At 34.9% G+C, this 20,592-nt stretch overlaps 1 protein-coding gene across 1 annotated transcript in view; it reads right to left on the minus strand.

Annotated features, from left to right (window-relative positions):
* The window catches only part of LOC11418624 (nuclear-pore anchor), a 31,692-nt gene extending 12,608 nt beyond the window's left edge, over positions 1 to 19,084 (minus strand). The window contains exons 1-23 of the mRNA XM_003595874.4: positions 18,688 to 19,084; positions 17,315 to 17,689; positions 17,110 to 17,202; positions 16,957 to 17,022; positions 16,099 to 16,188; positions 15,916 to 15,993; positions 15,508 to 15,617; positions 11,854 to 11,974; positions 11,668 to 11,760; positions 9,999 to 10,047; positions 8,499 to 8,602; positions 8,354 to 8,422; positions 7,253 to 7,393; positions 7,062 to 7,166; positions 6,842 to 6,955; positions 6,485 to 6,563; positions 5,189 to 5,241; positions 3,948 to 4,021; positions 2,279 to 2,381; positions 2,061 to 2,195; positions 1,866 to 1,964; positions 1,752 to 1,793; positions 1,610 to 1,663 (exon numbers count right to left, since the gene is read on the minus strand). Of these exons, the coding sequence (XP_003595922.2) occupies positions 1,610 to 1,663; positions 1,752 to 1,793; positions 1,866 to 1,964; positions 2,061 to 2,195; positions 2,279 to 2,381; positions 3,948 to 4,021; positions 5,189 to 5,241; positions 6,485 to 6,563; positions 6,842 to 6,955; positions 7,062 to 7,166; positions 7,253 to 7,393; positions 8,354 to 8,422; positions 8,499 to 8,602; positions 9,999 to 10,047; positions 11,668 to 11,760; positions 11,854 to 11,974; positions 15,508 to 15,617; positions 15,916 to 15,993; positions 16,099 to 16,188; positions 16,957 to 17,022; positions 17,110 to 17,202; positions 17,315 to 17,689; positions 18,688 to 18,993 (2,553 nt within the window). The 5' untranslated portion in view covers positions 18,994 to 19,084. The remainder of the gene's footprint in view (positions 1 to 1,609; positions 1,664 to 1,751; positions 1,794 to 1,865; positions 1,965 to 2,060; positions 2,196 to 2,278; positions 2,382 to 3,947; positions 4,022 to 5,188; positions 5,242 to 6,484; positions 6,564 to 6,841; positions 6,956 to 7,061; positions 7,167 to 7,252; positions 7,394 to 8,353; positions 8,423 to 8,498; positions 8,603 to 9,998; positions 10,048 to 11,667; positions 11,761 to 11,853; positions 11,975 to 15,507; positions 15,618 to 15,915; positions 15,994 to 16,098; positions 16,189 to 16,956; positions 17,023 to 17,109; positions 17,203 to 17,314; positions 17,690 to 18,687) is intronic.
* Between the last annotated feature and the right edge of the window lie 1,508 nt (positions 19,085 to 20,592).

Below are 20,592 nucleotides of genomic sequence, written 5' to 3' on the forward strand. Positions count from 1 at the left end.
AATGACAACCTATGAAGCACGGATACGGACACGGACACCGGACACGACACAGACACGCCGACACAACTAATAATTTGAAAATATCACATTATCTGGTGTAATTACAAGTGTCGGTGTCATGTCGGTATCGGACACGACACGTGTCCGACACTGGGACACGCCTAATCCGAGGAGTGTCCGTGCTTCATAGATGACAACAAAGGAATGTTTGAATACGCCGTAGGGAAACTTGAACACAAGCTGAAAGGATGACACAGTAGAAAAGAACAAGTTGGAAAACCAACACGCCAGAAAATCAGAAGCAAAGAACCCTTGAAACACACCTCAATAATGGGACCCACAAGCTGAACTTTTGGCAAGAGATAAGCCAGGGAGAAGGCACTTTATATAAAAGGTTCACTTGACAAAATATTTCAGACAAGTAGCAGCACGTGACTGCTTCAATGAAAATTCTGTTGTAGTGGCTGGTCATATGCACCACAGAAGGGTTGTCGAAAACCAAAGACAAGACTGTTAAGGAGGCTCGTGAAAAAGATATGCAGAAACGCTGCAATAGTATGACATTTGCAAGGAAACTTTTGCGGTGGTGGATGGTGGTGCCAGTTCAGATCTTGATCTGATACCAGGTTGAAATTGTGATTTTTGTGCCTAAATCAGATCATATACCTATTTATGATAGGGTATAGAATAAATAATATATATGCCATATGGATTTATCTTTGATTCTAACAGACATGAAGACCATGTTTTATGTTATTCACTTTTGATCTTAACTTTATCTTACACATTTTCATCCACAACCAGGATTCTATGCCCATAAGTTTAAAGTTATTGAATTGCCAAAATTCCCATTGCTACCTTCTTAATGCTATTGGCCATCTTGCCCGATATACACTTGTGTCTCCCAAAATCCTCCTTTTGAAAGATCCTTGGTTTTCCTTCAGTTGCCACCACATAATACTTGCAATCTTAGTGGCCAATACTCTTCAATCTCCTCTTTACCCTTACATCCATAAATAAAATTTTCTGGTGGGCAGTCAAGCTCTCTTCAAGTATAACTTCACAGTTGACGCAAATTATTCTATCGAATTTCATAATACGAAAGAAATATATTCGATAGCAAACCAGCCCTTTTTTGTAAGTGATAACATGTTCCTCTGGTTTTCTAAAGCAGCATTGGCAGTTGTAAGATCAAAGCAACATGAACAACCAAATCAAATCCCACTTATAGGAGACGGTTATGAGCATCAAACAATGATGTAATATTCTATCATATAGTTCATATTTCTTGCCAAAACATTGACCTCTAAGTCTTTTCATAGTTTTTATTTCCTACTTTCTCTGCATATCTCCCTTTCAAACCATCATAAGCTCTACAGGTACTCTCAACATGAGAATTTAGATCTACTACAACAAAATTATTTTTTCGTAGTGGTATTTCCCAAGTTAAGCCTACAAAGTCGTCCCAAAAAAATGTTCTTTAAACCCTAGATGAAGTGCATAAGCACTAATTCCAGTAAAGGTGTCTTGTTCCTTGCATACAATTCATTGGGAAAATATATAATTCACCAGCAAATAGAGAGTATTCATACGGAAGAATAAAACTCACCTCCAATTGCTTTGTATGTTCTTCTTGTTTTACCCTCTCTGCAACTCTTGCTTCCTAAAAATTAGAAAGAAAAAAAATAGAGCTTCAATACAGAAAGTATGATGAAATGATGAAGAAGCACACATTGACTAGAATAATCTACCTCTCTAACTTCTTCAGCACTTTGAATGGTACCCAAAGTAGCCTACAATGGTAAGAGTAAGAACATGCATGATTTGTGAAATATAAAGAGAATTGTATACTGAATAATCCTGACCTGCAAGCGATACACCCTTTCAGATAAATTGCGAACCTCGTCAGATGCTCTCTTTTCAGCATTTGATAAAACTTCCTTTTCATTCTTTAATGCCGACAACTATAATAACAACAGCAAATGAGCATTAAGAAAAGGATCTATCTCAGCTCACAAAAAATTAGCCAGAAATTTGTTTAACTTCAGTGAAATTCCAACCTCCATAGAAAGTTTCCGCGATAGCTCCTCAGCAGCACTCATTGACTCTGAACTTTCCCGCAATTTCCGTTGGTAATCTACAACTAGCTGAGAAAACTCCACATTTCTTGCCAAAACGCCTTTTGCTTCAGCTTTCTACATTCTCATCAAAAATTGATAAATTAGTATAAAACAGGCATGCAAGAGCAAACCATTTTATATTACAGAGAAGTAATTACCTGGTATTCAAATTCCTTCATAAAGCTATCAAGCCGCTCTCTAACAAAATTTCCTTCTAGTGCAATTTTGTCACGCTCTGATCGTAATACAATAATCTCACTCCTAAACATAAACAAAAGTTTAGCCTAAGAAATTAGCTATCTAGCTAAAAAGAAAGAAAGTGGCAGTAGAAGGATCATGAACTTTGGGTAATCATCAAAAGAATCATTAATAGATTAATAATAATATCAATGAAGGGAAAGGAGTATTATAGTCTGACAAATGCACACAAAACAATTCTAACATGGGATAAGCGAAGATGGTCAGAAATTTGAAAATATTGTTACACCAACAACTATGAGAGAAATATCATATGTAATGTAAAGCTGGAAGCTTAACTAGTTCAGTTATTTCAGTTAACTTTTACAGCTTGGGTAGCTGGGAATCTGTTTTAATAGTTCTCTCTACGCTATCAATATATTACTATTTGATGTATCAAAAGACTCAATGAAAATCAGTTTTTGAATACCGTTAACCAACAAGATGGAAAAATGGTGAAAAACTAGGAGCTGCCAAGATGTGAAATAAGGCAACAAACTATAGAACTACATAGATGTTCACAACAGGAAATTTGGTAGAATTTGAATTTTTCTAGGTTTCTACTAATTATAATATTTCGAGCCAACAAGACAAATTCTAAAGAACAAGATCAAAAAGATAAAAAGATATGGCATCCCATAGAAGATCACAAATTACTTGAAGACTACACCTTTCCTTCTGACAAGACATTACAGCATTAGTTAATCCCATGTAACTTACCCACAATGTGGGAATTGTTTTCTGTTGGTTATTAAGCTATTTTTTCCATTTAACAAATTCAATCTAGTGACTACTATTGCAGTTATAGTTAACAAATGAAGAGAATAAACAACGACCAAGAATTTGGAATATGATGCAATAAGAATGTGGAATTTTTCTTATCTACTATTGGCATAGTGGCCAACACATACTCAAATAAACACATGGGGAGGGGGAAATGTGGACCAGGGATTCCACAGTAAATGTCTTCACAGCCAAACCCCTATGTTGTAACAACGGGGACAGCAAAAAGATTGTGGGTGATTTGATGGGGGAAAACTAGACAATAACCCTTATTTCTACTAATATAAGAACGTCAAATCCTAGTAACAATATTAAAATATAGGATAGCCACCTTAAATACAGTCTTCTCCTAGCAGGCTTAATTGTGGCAATGTTGGGCCTTCAATGCAGTTTCCAGCACCTTCATTGTGCAGGTGTTTAGGGGTGTGTATCCCAAACAAAATTTGTGAAGTTGGGTTACACCGTTGGCACAAATTATAGTATTGTATCCTAGATTTTTTTTTTTTGAAGAAGCTAAATTAGCCCACCCAAATTGACACCGGGGAGAAGTATCATATCCTAGATCTAGTGTTTAACCTGAAGAGATAAAATGGAAAGCCGCATGACTTGCGATCTTCCATTAGCCACTTTCATAGCGGCAACTTTGGGCTGTCTTCGTTGCAACCTATAGCACCTTGTAGCGCTGGATTTAATATTTTAAGGAACGTGCTTAGTCTCAATATCGCCTAAGTAGTGCTTATGAACATTGAGCACAAAGTAAAATACATTATAAACAACAATGCAAAAATAGAAATTTAGTAACCTTACCTAGATTTTGCTAATTCATCCTCAAGACATCTTACACGCTCTGCAGCTTTTTCAAGAGACTTCTTAGCAATTTCCTAAAATAATGAAAACAGTAATAAAAGTATATATAAGTGGTAAATATAAGTCCTGTCATTGGGTCGATACATACCATGAATACGTTACAATTTAATAATCTGACTAGTTAGTATTACAAAAAGAAACATTTGACAGGATAGAATAAAATAATCTCAAACAACGATCACAATGATCAATACACACAATATATAAGGAATAATCATAGAAGAAGAAAAACATGAAACCAACCTAAGATAACTAACAAAACCAAGTATTATTCTTAATATAAAATTTCAATTTTGGCGCAAGGTACAATGGGCAAATGCAATCTGCACACTAAAACTCAAAAAATACTTTGCATGCTACGCCGTTAATCTGGATAAAAAAGTGTGGGACCGACATCTGAAACATTATAGATGTTAGCAGGTAGCAGCATGGCTGCTGCTATGTTCAATTGTATGGGAGACAATACAAGAAATTTATTGTATGTATTGATCATTCATAACAATTAATTGAAGTTCATCATTTCCGATATTTAAATTAAATACAAAACAAATATGTTTTAACTTCTAAGGCTTAGAATAACTAATCTAAGCATTTAAAATAAATACAAGTGATTCCTTAAATGGGATAACTATAACCAAGCTCTTCCTCATCATCATGTTCACTTTCTTCCTAACCAAAATCATTTGTTCTACATCCTCCTCTTCGACCTCTGTTTTATGTCTGTCTCGAGGCACATAGAGAGGATCAAACAAAGGGAGGAGCCAACTGAACAGAGAGGGTCGTTTAAATCACACAAAGGATTATTGAAATATTACAGAAGCACGCCATTTAGGGTTTAGGAGGACAGAAACGAAGAATTTTGGTGCAGAATAAATAAGAAATCAGAACTTAAGGGCAAAATGACCATAAAAATCCAGAAAACACAAGGAATGGCAATAAGTTGAGGCCATTGTCAGGTTTTTGCAATAGCTTGACAATTGAGACCACTATTTGGCCACTACTTACAGCCACTTCTTAAGCACAACACAGTTGCAGGGGTTGCTACGGACACTATTGGCTACAAGGTTGTATTATTTATAAGCCATTCACAAAACTTCACCTAATAGCTTAAACTTTGCAGCATTGCCCTCCACAAGAAGTAAGATTATAATTGTATCCAAGTGTCCTAACAATATATTTACCTGTGAACTTTCAATTGAAGTATTGACGTTGTTTCTTCCAACTTCTGCAGCAGCTGAAAAATCAAGAATCAACTAATATAAGGTAACTTGCCAACTGACAACAATCTATGATCTAGATCTGTCTGACCATAGAGACCTAAAAAATGACAGCTAATTTACAATATCCTCCTTGTTTGCATTATCACATTCCACAACCAATATCCTCCTTCCCTAAACATAGAACCCCATTGAGTAAATCGAGGGAATTAAGAAAGTTGGTAGCAATATTAAATTTGTTAACAATTGATTTTGCAGAAAAAGATGTAAAATAATTAGGGGTGTTAGTAAAGATATAATTAATATAGTTAAAAAATTACATAGGGTCCTATAAAGAGGGTCAGAAATTTCTCAAAAGGGTCTTGTATTTAAGGACAGGGATAGTAAGTAGTAACAACTGAAGAATTAAAATGCAACAGAATTACTCCCATTCCCACTCCCTCTGTATTTTTATTATATAAGTCACTTTGGAAAAAATATGTGATTGATGATATGTCACTTTACAATACCAATGCATCATTAATGATTTTTTCCTATCATATCCTTTATCATTTATTACAACTCTCTTCTTTCTATTCTTTTTAATCTCTTTATCTCATGTCATTAATAAGGGATAAATTTGTAAAATCACTCATAATTTATCTTTCCAATACAAAAATTAACTACATTTCTTAATATGTGTGAAAATATCAAAACGGCTTACAATAAAATGTGAAGGACATGATAGATGTCTCCAAAACATAATGGCAATAACAGGGGGTTCAAATTTGTAACCAAACTATCTCTATAATACCAAGAGAACAAAAAAAAAATTGTTACTTTTGATGGAATTATGTCTTTTTTCTACAATACACTTCACTATTTATTATTGTTGAGATATTGAAAAGTTGTTACAGTTTAGTTTTAACTAAACTATTTATTGTATTGATTAATCTTCTTTATTAATTAGGGATTAACTAGGAGAGTCCTACCTATATAAATGTACATTCTCCCCGCATAATATGATATAATAAACATATTTTCAGTCTTAAGAATTATCTCATTCCAAACTTTACTCTCTGCAATAAACAATTTGTAGACAACCTTCTATTTACAATGGATGTAGCCAAACTCAGCCATTTATTGAAAAAAAAAATATTGTTTACAATTTGCCATTTTGTTTGCAAATAGAGTGAAGGTCGGCAATCCCAACAAGCCCCATTCCTACTTATTTATTGCACCAAAAACGAGGTTGGGGGAATAGATAAATATTTATACAACCTGCAAGAGCTTCTGAAGAATGGGTGTGAGATAAATGAAGACTATGCTCCTCCTCATACAACCTTTTATACATTGCGACCTACACGAAGTAGGAATTGAAAGTATGTATTCAGAGGCATGAATGAGAATATGACATTCATAAAAGAAATAAGAATACTACAAAACAAATGGACCATAATAATTGGAGCATTCAGACCAGCACTAAGTTTCGTTAAATTTAGGATTTCTATATGTATATGGCGTTTTGGTCAAACCAGGACCTGCAGGGACCTCTCTGAAAGAAAACCCCAATCCCCTGACCAGGTTGTGAACCTTCCATTGTTGTTTAAATAAAAAACACTATAAATGCTTGCTTACAGATGTATGAAGCGATTCAATCATCTGCCCTTGTTCTTCCGCTCTCTGCAGAACAGCCGCAACTTTAGAAGCAGCCTCTTCTGTATGTTTTTTGAGTTCCATTTCAAGATTTTCCTACAATTCAATTGTATATAAATCATAACCATATCATCTAAGCGCCTTTATGGTCTGTAACATTATAATGGGAAAAAAAATAAAAAATAAATCTTTCCCAACCAACCTTGAACTCCACCTTCTGATTTTCAAACTGTTCATAGAGACTGCGTACAAGGCTTCTGAGTTGGACATTCTGCTCAACTAATTCATTAATGTCCTTGAAAGTTAACTGCATCCGAAATTGAATTGAATACACATAAGAATGAAATACAGAAGTTCAAAAATTAGAGATAAAAATTAACCCATAAAGCTTACAAGGTGCTGTGATATGATACTTTCAGCATCGGTCGCTGTATTTGTTCTTGAAGAAATATTTGTTGCATTAGCATTGATATTGTTACCAAATGACCCACAACGAACTTGTATGTCTTGGCATTCTTTCAAAAGTACTGTCACCTGTAAAGATTCAAAAGTAACATTTGATTTTGTTGTCTCCAAACTTGAAAAGCGGGATTTTCTTTCCCAATACGACCATCGGCTTCGGACAAAAATTGAGGAGGAATTGACAGACAAACAAGAAGAGCTCATAAAGATTGTGTCATATATAAAAGATTTTATCATTCAACTTCCAAGAGATATTGAGCACAAAATTTAGATTAGAAGATTTCAACAAAGAGTCATCAGCGAAAATTGCGTGAAATGGCAGAGCTCGAATAGGATCTTCCTTGTGTGCGACAGAGGTGGAGGTGGAGGAGGGGTCTCAGAAGTTGGATTGGCCATGATTCAGAATGTGAATCTAGATACCATATAAGAAAAGGAGAAAGAAACCTTGTTCTAGAAAAGAGAGAATCACAAATAAATTTCATGTTGGGTGGATATTGGTTTGCTGTCTACCTAAGAGACTAAACAGAGAATACTAATGAAAATCCAAGGCAACAATGTTGTATGTTAATGAGTGTTGGGAAGATATTCAACTGAAAGTTAAGATAGGAAAGATAAATTACACTCTCTAATACACTCTTTTCAACACAAACTCTTCTAATGGTTTAAATTTATATCAACCCCACCAAAATTTATGTGGGACCCACGTGATTCAATGGGGATCATTTGATCATCCAATGTGAAAAAGCATGCAAGGCAAATGTGTTGCCAGCATGGAATTTGCATAAGATGATTTGATCATGTGAGAAGACCAATGACCAATCCAGGCTCAAGTGAGAAAAGAAGACAAATTGAACACAACCCTAGCAAATGATCAGGAGAAAGAGAAACCAGCAACAAAGACCATAATCTGAATGGTCATACAGAAATTTTGGTTTGTATAAAGCTTTGTAGTGTGTAAATATAAAATGAAAAGGAAGAGTCCAAACTAACATAGTAAACTACTACAAAATGAAAAGGATTTTCTCAAGTCACCTGTTTTCGAAGGTCATCAATTTCTTTCTGGGCAAGATTATATTCACGTTCATGCCTTTTGAGGTCAGCCTGTAAAAGGTACACACTAAGTAAATCTAAATGTGACAATGAAAGGGAAGATGAAACTGTGTTTTGTTATACAAACCTTCAGTTCCAGGATGGCTTTCTCTAAGTTGGAATTTTCGTTGAGGGAATGTTGCAGCTTTTGGTTCATCAAAGAGTATGCATCAGCCATCTTGTCATGTTCCACTATATGAATGCCAATTATTATTTTAGCAAAAAAGGCACGGCACTCAATGAACAAAGATAATACTTGCATAGCTTTTAGTCTACGGTGACATCAGGTACAGGCAGCTTTTTGTTGAACATTTCTCATGATGAAATATGACTAGTCATTACATATCATATTAAAAAATCCAAAAGGAATTACGTAGAAATTGATAATATGTAGGTGCAAATATAAAATTAATGATCGCCCATTATTGGCACCAAAGTATTCAAAATCAATGTTAGATTATGATTAGAAAGGGGAATTAGATCATAAATTGCAAGATTATAACAGTTAAGCAATCTACATTGGGTGAGATAAAGCCTGAAAATGTGTTTATAAATGGTGGGTAATCCTCACCTTACAAGCTGATTTTGTAAGAGGGTTGCGCTACGCCCAACCAAAATTCTAAGATATTAGAGTTTGGCTCCGATCGGGGACAGAGTCCCATATTGGACGAGGTATTGCTTAAAAGTGGTGAGTAGTACTAACCTTAAAGTCAATTTGGAAAGTTGAGCTAGGCCAAACCCAAGTTCTGATATGGTATTAGAGTCTATTCAAGATTCATTGGGCCACCGCTATCGGGCAACTCAGGTCCATGCTATATATGTCCAGTTTTGAAGGTGATGTGTGTTAAGAGTCCCACAATGGATGCAATATAGCCTAAGAATAACTATATAAGTGGGAGACATCCCAGACCTTACAACCTGGTTTTCTAAGGGTTGAGTTAGGTTCAAGCCAAATTTTACAAGAGTCTACCAAAAATCCATTGGGTCACCCGCAATCAGGAGCCTCAGGTCATACTCCAGATGTCCAATCTTGGGTATGAGGGAGCCATGTTAAGAGTCTCAGATTAGATGAGATAAGGCCCAAAATGTGTGTATAAGTGGTGGATCGTCATCACCTTACAAGTTGATTTTGCAAGGATTGAAGCCCAAGCAAAATTCTAACAGCTTTCTTGTTGTTCTTTGATGTGTATACATTTCATTATATATGTATTAATTTAATTCGGGTGTTTTAGTTTCATAATACATATGTTACCTAAACTAAGACAAACTTTAGTTTCAATATTCGAGATATATGTTTCTAAATTTAAATTTGGAAAAGAATTGTGTTATGCGTAAACTTGTATGCAAAAATGTCAAAACTAAAATTAATAGTTAATTTTGGAGTTCCTTCAATAACGGGTATATAGTTAATTTGTCCCCAAAAATTAGTAGTTATTTTTGTACAGTTACTTTAAAGTTTTTTGGTTTTTCTTCTTGACCTTGTCACAAAACAACAAGGACAAAAAAGTGGACAGGGTTTAAATATATCTTCTTCTCTAAGTTAACAAATTATTTACTGACACACATTCAACTCAACAAAAAGATGTACCTCTCTCATCTTCTATGGCTTCTGCCTTCCCTTCCAATTCGTTTAGGACCTGTAACAACAAAGAAGCTCGCTTTATCTTACAATTATATGTATTTGTGTCTACATGTATATTAATAAATTTGATATAATGCTAGTTAATCAGAAAACTGAAATCATATATAACAGAGAACAATACTATCAACAAATACGAGAAAATGCACTACATATTTTAGCCAATTGTCATGCTCTACTTCATTTTCAGTATGCATCAAACATCATGTTGTGGGTCTTCTGTAGGCACCTTACATTGCATTGGGTGTTTATGCAAATTAAAGACAAAATGAAACGGATCACATTTAAACAAATATTACATAATAACACAATTAATTAGTCAAGGCCGCAAAACAGAAAGTTCTGTGTGAGAAGAGGTAGGAAAGAAAATAGGGATCAAAGCTCGTGAAGTCCTTGCAAACAGAATAGCTAACTACAGTTAGGTAGTTGGAGTAGTTTGGAGAGAGGGATATATATCTGAAGACGAGTATGCAGTGTATTTCAATCAATTTTGTAGAGAAAATAAGGGAATTTGGTGCATTTGATCAAGTTTGTGAGAAGTCCACGCCTCCAAAATATCTTGGAAACCCTTATCTTTTCTTACTCCAACCCCGACCTACCCTAATTCTGTGAATCTGCTGGTAGAAATTGGGAATTTGGGCTCATTCAGGGTCTGTTCAGTTCAGGGTATTTCGAAGGGAGGGGAGGGGAGCCAAATCTCTCCTAGACCCACTTTTTGCTTCCCCCCAAAATTGGGGTTTTTTAAAGGGGAGGGGAGGCAAGATGTGTTGTTTAAAATATTATTATGTTCTCAAAATTATCCTCAAGTTTATTTTAGACTTCCAAAATTACCCTTTTTCTTACTCCATTTATTCTTGCTGCTGGTTCTCTTTTTCTTTCCCAAATTTATCGTCATGCTTCACCTTCATGTTGCCTTGTTAACATAACATAATCCAAATATTGCCACTGCCACTATACCATTATTACTTATGTTTCCTTCTTACATTGTTATGTTGCCACTTTACTACTACTACTACTACTACTTATTTGTTGTGTATTCCGTGAATTATAATACCTTGACTGCTTGATTCATTCGTTCAGATTATAAAACACAAAAATTCAACAAACCACAAAAAATTGGATTGGGTTAGATTATATTTAACATAATAGCTGAATATCATATTTCGATAGTGGATGGAGTAGAAAATGTAGATCATTGGATTAGGTCAGATTAGATGTAACATAAAATGGTGGAGGTTAAACATGCGAGTGTTGTAAAATTTTAAGGGTAATGAGGTAAATTAGTTTTAAAATCCCTCCCCTCCCCATGTGAACCAAACATATATTTAATTAAAATCCCTTCCGTCCCCTCCCCTCTTTTGAACCGAACATATATTAAATTATAAAATCTTCCTTCCCCTCCCCTCCCCTCCATTAAAATCCCTCCCCCTCCCCTCCGTTGAACTAAATGAACCCTCAATAGAATTTCAATCTCCTTGCCTTCGTATCAAATTCTATCAAAATGCTTCTTCATAGTAACTAACTAGTACCGGATAGACATGAAGAATTATATAACAAATGTTTGCTCAAATTTCCCTCCTATCAATGTTACATAAAAAGATGACGCCATCAACCATACCCGTTGCAAAATTGACTCTGACTCCTTCCTTCCCAATTGTTCGTGTCTCAAAGCATCAACAGCCTCTTGGTATTTTGCATACATCTTCGCCAACTTCGACAAATAGAAGGATACAATAAGAAGATTTAGTTGTGCAAATCAAATGAGAACATGTCAAGGATTGAAAGTAAAATGTAAATAACTCACACTCCACCCATCTCGCAAAAGTGAAGCAGCTAATGCTGTTCCCGAAACCCCAACAGGAATTTTTGAGACTAGTGCATTATTTTCTTCATCCATGTTATCAGTTACAATAGCTGTCATCCACCTGTAACAAAAATGGAAAGTACTAAGCAATATGTTCCTAGAGCAAATAAAGGACTGCATGACTATGATTAAGCATTTTTCAAAACTAAATACATGCAGAAAGATTGAGGAGAGATTCAATTATATAAGTCAATGTTGCACAAAATGCATAAATGAAAACTTACATTACCTTTCACTGCTACTAAGAAATTAAAATTGTTAAGATACTAATTTGGACTGGTAAGCGTCCTATTTCGGAGGTAATTAGTGATGATACTTCCTGGCAGATTGGGGGTGGCTCTCACATTAATTTTTGGACTGAACGTTGGTTGTTTAGGCTCGTGGTTGATTTGATCAGTATTTCTAGTAATATTCATTGCCTTCTGCACACACATGTCCAAGATTTTTGGACTGAACGCTGGTTGTTTAGGCTCGTGATTTGATCAGTATTTCTAGTAATATTCATTGCCTGCTGCACACACGTGTCCAAGATTTTATTGTTGTTGGTTCTTAGTCAATTTTGAATAGTAACATATTTGAAATGTTGGGGCATGAGATTAAAAACATCACCATTCCAACTTTTGATAAAGAAGATCAGCTTGCTTGGTCTGCCTCTGCTTCGGGGAATATGAGTTAAAGATGCGTATAATTGGCACCCAAAATGGCCAATCTATTCCTGTCTAAGATGATCTGGAAAAGTTGCATCCCTCCATCAAAATCCTTTATTATTTGGCATATTTTCTCTTATAAAATGCCAACTACTGAAAATATTTGAAAAAGTGGTTATAACTGATGTTTCAGTATGTTCCCTTTCTGGCCAAGTTTGTTGATGATGCTAAGCATCTTTCTTTTATTGTCCTTGTGTTAAAAGTATCTGGCTTTGGCTAGGAGCATTCCTAATGCTAATTTGGACTATTCTAGTATGTTTTCTGTTTTGCAGGTTGGTGAGAAAAACTAGAGCTTTTGGATGAAGGATGATTGTCGATGTTTTATGGGCAATTTGGTTTTCTAGAAACCAAACTTGATATCAAAACAGGACAATTAACTTTCAGAGTTATTTCAATGATTATAATTTACATCTAATGTGTCCCATTCTGGGAATTAATTGTGGAAAAAATGTCACACTCAGATTCAGATCTTTCAGTTTTGTGATCTTTCGAGGTTACAGGTCAACCACTTGCCCATAAAAAAAATTATCCAGGTTAATTGGTATCCTAGTCATATTATCATATATAATACCTACGATGCTACTAAAGTTTGTCTTGTTTTGTCAGCTTGTAGTGGTAATTTCATAGATCGTTGCACAACCACCTTAGGATGTTTTACGCGCAACCACCTTAGGATGTTTTACGGCTCGTCAGGATACCCATAATGCTTTTCCTGCCGAAGTTATGGGTGCAATTCTTGAAGTTGAGATAGCTTTAAAAAAAGGTTTCAATGAATTGTGGTTGGATTTGACTCTATACTAGTGATTGCTGCTTTTAAAAATAATGATCCCATTCCATGGTGTCTACAACACAGATGGCTTAATTGCTTCAAGCTTACAAGGCAGGTGCAAATTTTCTTCTATTCCCATATTTTTAGGGAAGAAAACTCATATATATAAGTTAGATGATAATGGTATAATTTCCCAGGGGTTCGTCAGGTGGACACTTTAATACCTTATTTCATTTTAGGACTTTTTTAGAAATATAGATGTTCTTAATTTTTTGTTTTCTTAATTTTCATAGGTACGGTTTATGTCCCTCGTGCTTTTTATTTTAGTTCTTTTTTAATAATATCTAGGGGTCCTGCATATGATTGTTGGGTAATTGAGGTGTCAACGCAGTCGGAATATCAATAACTCATGATGATGTCTTTGTGCTCCTCTTGTCTAAAAATAATGGCAACCATGGTGGCTTCATGGCTGATTGCGACGACAGATTTATGCGCCCATTGTAAAAGCCATAGCCATAGACATAATAAGGAAAAGTGCTATTTCTTGCATTTTTTCAATAGAAATCCAACAGTGTAACTCAATCTCAACGATTAAAAATTGCAGCAGCATCTAACCATGAGGATGCCAACCTTAATATTTTTTTAGAAAATAAGTACCCAAGGTTGCTCATCAGAAACATCTTAATTAAATGTATTCCACAATAGTCATTTTAAGGATTACACCTCTCATTCACAGTTCCCTGACTTTTGAAACCGCGGTTTTGGATTCTCATTATTCCAATCGCACTCAGGGTAAACCTCTTTTTTCTCTAATTTATATTCTCCATCACATTACCATTGCAAATACTAAAGCCAAAGCCTCTAGCATCGGTCAAGACAACAGTATCTAAATCTAGCGTTAACAATAACATCGGACATGGAGACAGTCAAGCCTCATAACTCTCTGCGCATTCCTGTTTTCAATTTCCAAGAAAGTCTAAACCTTGTTCGCTTGGTCATAACAGATTAGTGATTCGATCCCAATTGATATGAATATTACATTTGTGCATATCCATTCTGGACAAGGATCTAAATACACTCCTATTAAACGCATGAATTACATCAATCCCTTAAACTGTGCGGCCGACCACTTCTTTTTTGGCATCTAGATTTACAACTTGAATCTAAAATTTTGAAGTTCACATATATATCAGCTTATGTTTTTTGATCATGTGTCTAATAATCTATAATAAGATTCAATAGTGAGGAATCAGGCAATCAATAACAAGGACGCAAATAAAAGGGGGGAAAAGTAGTGAAGCGGGCAATCACTCAGGGTTTTTTAGCATTCTTATTGTCACTGTCTCACTGAGCAGAGAAGGTTCCATTCTCTAATATTTTATTTTTGCCAGTATTTTCCTGCACTTTTCTGCTAAAATCAGACCTTTGATCTCTTAACTACCCTATTATTTCTAAAATAAATTCTAATTCCTATTGCATTCCAACACTACAATCAACAACAGCAGCAGCCAAGTCTTATCCTACTAAGTGAGATTGGCTACATGGATCAAATTAAACCAAAATGTTTTATCATATACCATATTTCTATTCAACTCATTAATCTCTATATCTTTCTTAATAGTTTCTCTTATAGTTTTTCTAGGTCTTTCTCTGCCTCTAGTGATTTGACTACCCTCCATCTTATCTACCCTCCTTACTACAAAATCCACATATCTTCTCTCTAAATGCACAAACAACCTAAGCCTAGTTTCCATTCCACCATCTTTTCTACTTTTCTACTATAGATGCTACTACAACTCTTTTTAATGTTGTCCATTTCAAACGTATGAAAGTGACAATTGCTCAATGTTATCAAATATATGTTAATCACCATGGCTAAGTTACTTAAATATACCAAGAGCTACATAATCTTTCAAAGCAAAGTGGTAGATTTTTGCATATTTCAGTCCTTGATTCTCAAGCAAAAAATGAGCATGAAATTCTATCTATTTATGATGCACCCTAAGGCTTGACATATCCAGCTACTTGAGAGATAAAAGCAGCAAACACAAGAATAAGATGGAAAAATGAGTATAGTCAAGTGCCTCAAAACAGAAAAAAAGACCAGGAAAGACATACGGTTCAGTGGAGAAGCTTTGAAGTGGAAGATTGCTTAGTGCATTCATCTTCTTGCTTGTCTCAATTTCAGCTTCGCACTTCTCTAGCTTTTCTTTCAAGTCAGCAGCCTCCTACAAGCACACAGATAGACATAAAATAAGATTATATGCGCATTTCCGCTCATGATAACTTTGAGCCTAGATCTACCCAGTACCTACAAATAAAATGAGAGAAACAACAACCCCATGTCATCTAGCTACTAATCATTTTCTAGCACTACCTATAATAATAAAGTTCAGAAAATATAACAGCATAAAGAAAAATTGAAGTTACTTACTGTTTGGTATATAAATAACAACCTGTTCAATACAAAACGGGAGAGCAAACAAATACAGAACATTACGACCAGGCTGACAGAGAATAAAATACCTTTTCAAACTGCTTTCTAGCAGAAAATTCCTTCTCAAGTCTGTCTTTATAATCATCTTCAACTTGCTTTAGCTGTGACTGCTCAAACACAAGTAATATTACCAAAATGTATTCAAACACTCGAATCAATAATATGAAAAACTCCAAACATTAGAAAATAGTGTAATAGAAAATAAACTTCACCTCCATCGCTTTTATAACACCCTCTAGGTCCGCTGCTTTTCTTGACCATTCCTCAGAACTCTCTTTGTAGAGCTCATTAAGCTTGTTGACCTATTAACATAACATATTCAAATTCAAATACGTAATAAAATATAAAATACAGAACGTAAAATCAATGCTCCTTATCCTGAATAATAAATCAGAGTTGTTTAGGACCTCAAATGGGCAGTGCACACAAGCTGCCCAAGTTCATATTGTGGCGGGTTTATGCCAAATCATGTGTGTAGCATTTTCTCCCTATAAACATATTCAATTTTATACCACAATTCATCATATTCCTGACACATCGTGAATAATGACTTATTTTTTATGCGATTTTGACTGGCAAGCTGAAGTTTAAAATTCATTGACTGGGAAAAATATGGGCAAGGAAACCAACATTCACTTATTGTTTACTTCGATTTTGGATGCAATGTAGTTATTCATAGAACAGACCACAAAACAACTATTCCAAGAAAACATTGATAGATTGATGAAAAGGACTTCAAAATTATTATGAATACAAAATATGACTTCCTACGGATTAAATTTAGGATATAATTACAAAAAAATTAACCTTTAGTATATGCTATGGACCTATCATGTGTCGGTTTATTGTCATTGTCATTTTCAAGCATTTTCAATAAAAAAATAAAAATTTGCAACCTTTCTTTACTTTTAACTGCTATTTCCAACATATTCCACTATTGTACCACAAAAATGAAAAACAGATAGTCATGCCACTATATCCGATAGCTATGCATATTATAGCAATATTTGAAAGGGAAACAAATTGGGGTTTTATTTTGGGATGGGATTCGTGTACACCATAGCACTCACAGTTGAAAGTTCAGCAGATAATTGCTCTTCGTTGGCTGCAGCGTCACCTTTAGCTGATATTAATTCCTAGACGCATATAAAAGATCGATCAAGCAGGGTTTCAGATGAAATGAATCTTAAACACTTCAATGTAAATGATGGAATGTTGTCAACCTCTTGCGTAGACTTCAGCTTCATTTCTAGCTCCCTTACTTTATCCTTATTCCATTGTAGAGATTTAGAGCATTCACTGAATTGTCTTTCAACCTGAAAATGTTGACCAAATATCAAATTATGATCAAGCAAAAAATAAAATAAATTAAAATTCGAAGTAAATAATAACTCTATTATAGTTATAATATTATAATATTAAACTCACATCTGCAAGTTTGGAAGATATATCGGTCTCCGATTCTGTATGTTTTCTACGCATCTCTAAGAAACTGTTGATTTTAGCAGTCAACTCCTCATTAAGCCAAGCATTTTGCCTCTCAACAATCTCCTTCTCCTGCTCGAGGCGAGTGCAAGCAGCCCGGCATCTCCCCAATTCCGCCTCAACTTCACTAATGCGTGCCTCCTTATGGGACGCATTTTCCGTCAAATGAACAATTTTATCAAGGTAACTCCTGATGGTTGTGTTCTTCTCACTAAGCTCCAGATCCTTCTGTTCATTCAACTCAATCAATTGCCTCTTTGACTTGTGCAGCTCACTCACCTCCGTCCTCAACCTCTCTACCTCTCTATCCTTCTCGACCTACAAAACTCAAAACCAATCACATCAATACAGCAACAAATAGCAACACAACAATACACATGCCTGCGGCCAATTTCAAAGATTCTAACCCCAGTTTAGACAAAATTCTCCCAATGGCCTTGTGATAACACGATCAAATAAAGAGTTTACAAAATAAACTTACAAAAACAGTTCACATAATAAATATAAGTTGACATTCGTCCAATTCAACTTTTATCGAAAAAACTGTCAATTTCATACCCTAACTATCACTCTCGCCAATTTAGTCCGAAGCTATTAAAATCAACAAAAAGGTCCCTAAACTATTCTCCCATCCAACTCTTTAGTCCCTCAGTTAACAAAATTGGTCGTTTTTTATAGTAGTGTAGGACTAAAATGAAATATTTTACAGTTTCGGGGTTTTTTGTTGATTTTAAAATTTTAGGGACTAAATTGGCGAGAGCAATAGTTTAGGGACCAAATTGACTGTTTATTCTATTTTTAACCTAGCTCTCTAGTTTAACTAAATTTTTAAACCAGCTTTCTCATTTAACTCTATTCATGTGTCAGCTCCATAGCATCGCCTTATCTAAGGTGTGTTCGGGGTCCAACATGACCAACAACGACACATGTGATTACATTCAATAATGTCATTTTCGCAAATTATTAGCACGTTTCAGTGTAGTGTTTGGTGATTACATCGAATTATGTCATTTTCTCAAATTTTTATTGGTGTCCAATATCCATACTTCATAGCTTATAAGCTCAAGAACTTTACCATAAGTGAACAATCATAAACTTCATTTTAATTGACAAGCTCCAAAACCTAAAAACTACTCTAAACAAGAAAACGATACATTAATACTATAAAATTAATCGAAAATTCAAAAGTTTAAAGGGAAAATAAATCATAAAATTATAAAAACAACGAAAAGCATGCACAATTATCACACGATTACTGAACAAATAGAGTTCAAAGAAAATTTTCACTTCAATTTCGAAGGTTTTGCGAAACGCACCAATTGCAAGTGAAATTGGTGATTCTTCGCTTTCGCATCATCGAGATCACGAACATGTTGATCAAGAGTCGATTGAAGATTCACAGCATGCGATTCAAGCTTAGAGAACTCAGCGGAGAGGGAGAGATACTTCTGTTCAACGAGAGAGCAATTCTGCTCGGCGTTGATGTCGGAGGCATCGGCTTTGGCGCGGATAGTGTCGAGTTCGTTGAGGAGGTTGCGAATGAAGGCGTCGGCTTTGGCGGCAACGGCGGTGGAGTCGCCGGAGAGGCGGTGGAGGTCTTCGTCGGAGATAAAGAGGGGCATTTCGATGGTGCCCTAGAGAGAGAGAGAGGAGAAATGAGGGTAACGAGGGGGGAAGTGAGAATTTGAAGAGAAATGGAGGGGTGTTGTTGTATATTGGACGAAGTGGTTTTTGATTGTTTTGTGTGTGGGTTTTGTTATTGGGCTTTGGGCTCGGTTTATTTTTAATTTTTGAAAATATGGAATAGTTTCGGGGTTACGAAGCATCCTAATAAGCTCGTTACTCTAAGGGGGATGTATTGGATTAGGATTCTATGGGATTTTAAAAGACTTTTTAATTATGAAAAAGTCTTGTGGTATTCAATCAAGACTTTTTGCAATTTAAAAAAAGTCTTGTGGTATTCAATCAAGACTCTTTGTCATTTTAAAAAAGTCTTGAGGTATTCAATCAAGACTTTTCATCATTCAAAAAAAAAGTCTTGTGGTATTCAAAATCATTCAAATTTTGAAGGATTGTTTAATAAATTGGATTTTGATGGATTTTGTGGGATTTTGTAGTGTAATTTTAACAAGAAAAAGTCTTTCATAAGATGAGATTTCTTGAGATTGTTTTTATTTTAAAAGTTACTATCTTTTTCTTCTCATCTCTCTCTCTCTCTCTCTCTCTCTCTCTCTCTCTCTCTCTCTCTCTATTCTCTCTTCGTTTCTCTCTCTCTCTCTCTCATCTCTCATCCCCCCTCTCTCCCTCTCTCTATCTCATAAAAAAATAAAAAATTGTATTGAGAATTTTATGATAGAGAGTATGTCGTAATCAATGTTCTGCAAATCGAGTGTTAAATCTCCGAGATTATCGAGTTGACATTTTTAGGTACAAAAATCGTGTTAACTCTGAGGTAAAATCGGTTTCTGGTAAAATTGGAAGGTTTAACGAGTTTGACTGAGTTAACACTTGATAAACTCGTGTAACCCGACCGATTTGTAATGACTGACACAATTTTTTTTTTGAAAGATTTGTAAGTGGTGGCATAATTTTAAATATGTACAATTGAATTTTATGGGAATAACATTTTTAACAAATAAAAAATGTGTATTGAGAATAATGTGTTAGAGTGTTTTTTAGTCCCTTAAAATCTTATAAATTCCATAAATTTCTTAAAATTTGAAAATCAATAGTAAAAGAATTTTTTATTGGTTTTATTTTTCTTTATTCAAACGCTAGAATTTATTTGTTCATTATTTTTATCATTCACGCTTGTAAGTTTGCTCTTTTTCCCCTAAAATTTATTGAATCTTTTGAAATTTTAAAATCACATGAAATCCTTTGAAATCCTTAAAAGTCTGTGTGATAAATCCTTTAAAATCTTGAGTGTATAAAGTCTTTTACATAAAAAGTCTTTTAAAATCTCACAGAATCAATACAATCTCACACAGTCTTTTAAAATCTTAAAGACTTTTTTTATTAAAATAGTCTTTTAAAATCCTAATCCAATACACCCCCCTAAGTTACAACATCACTGGACCTTGGATGCGCATAGGAGATTTTAATGAGACTCTTCTTCCTAGTGACCAAAGGGGGGGAATTTTCAATCATTCTCGAGCAGCAACTTTCTCTACTTTTATGGATAATTGCCATTTACCGGATATATCCACTATTGGAGGTCG

The sequence above is a fragment of the Medicago truncatula genome, chromosome 2, assembly GCF_003473485.1.
Source record: "Medicago truncatula cultivar Jemalong A17 chromosome 2, MtrunA17r5.0-ANR, whole genome shotgun sequence".
Taxonomy (NCBI): Eukaryota; Viridiplantae; Streptophyta; class Magnoliopsida; order Fabales; family Fabaceae; genus Medicago; species Medicago truncatula.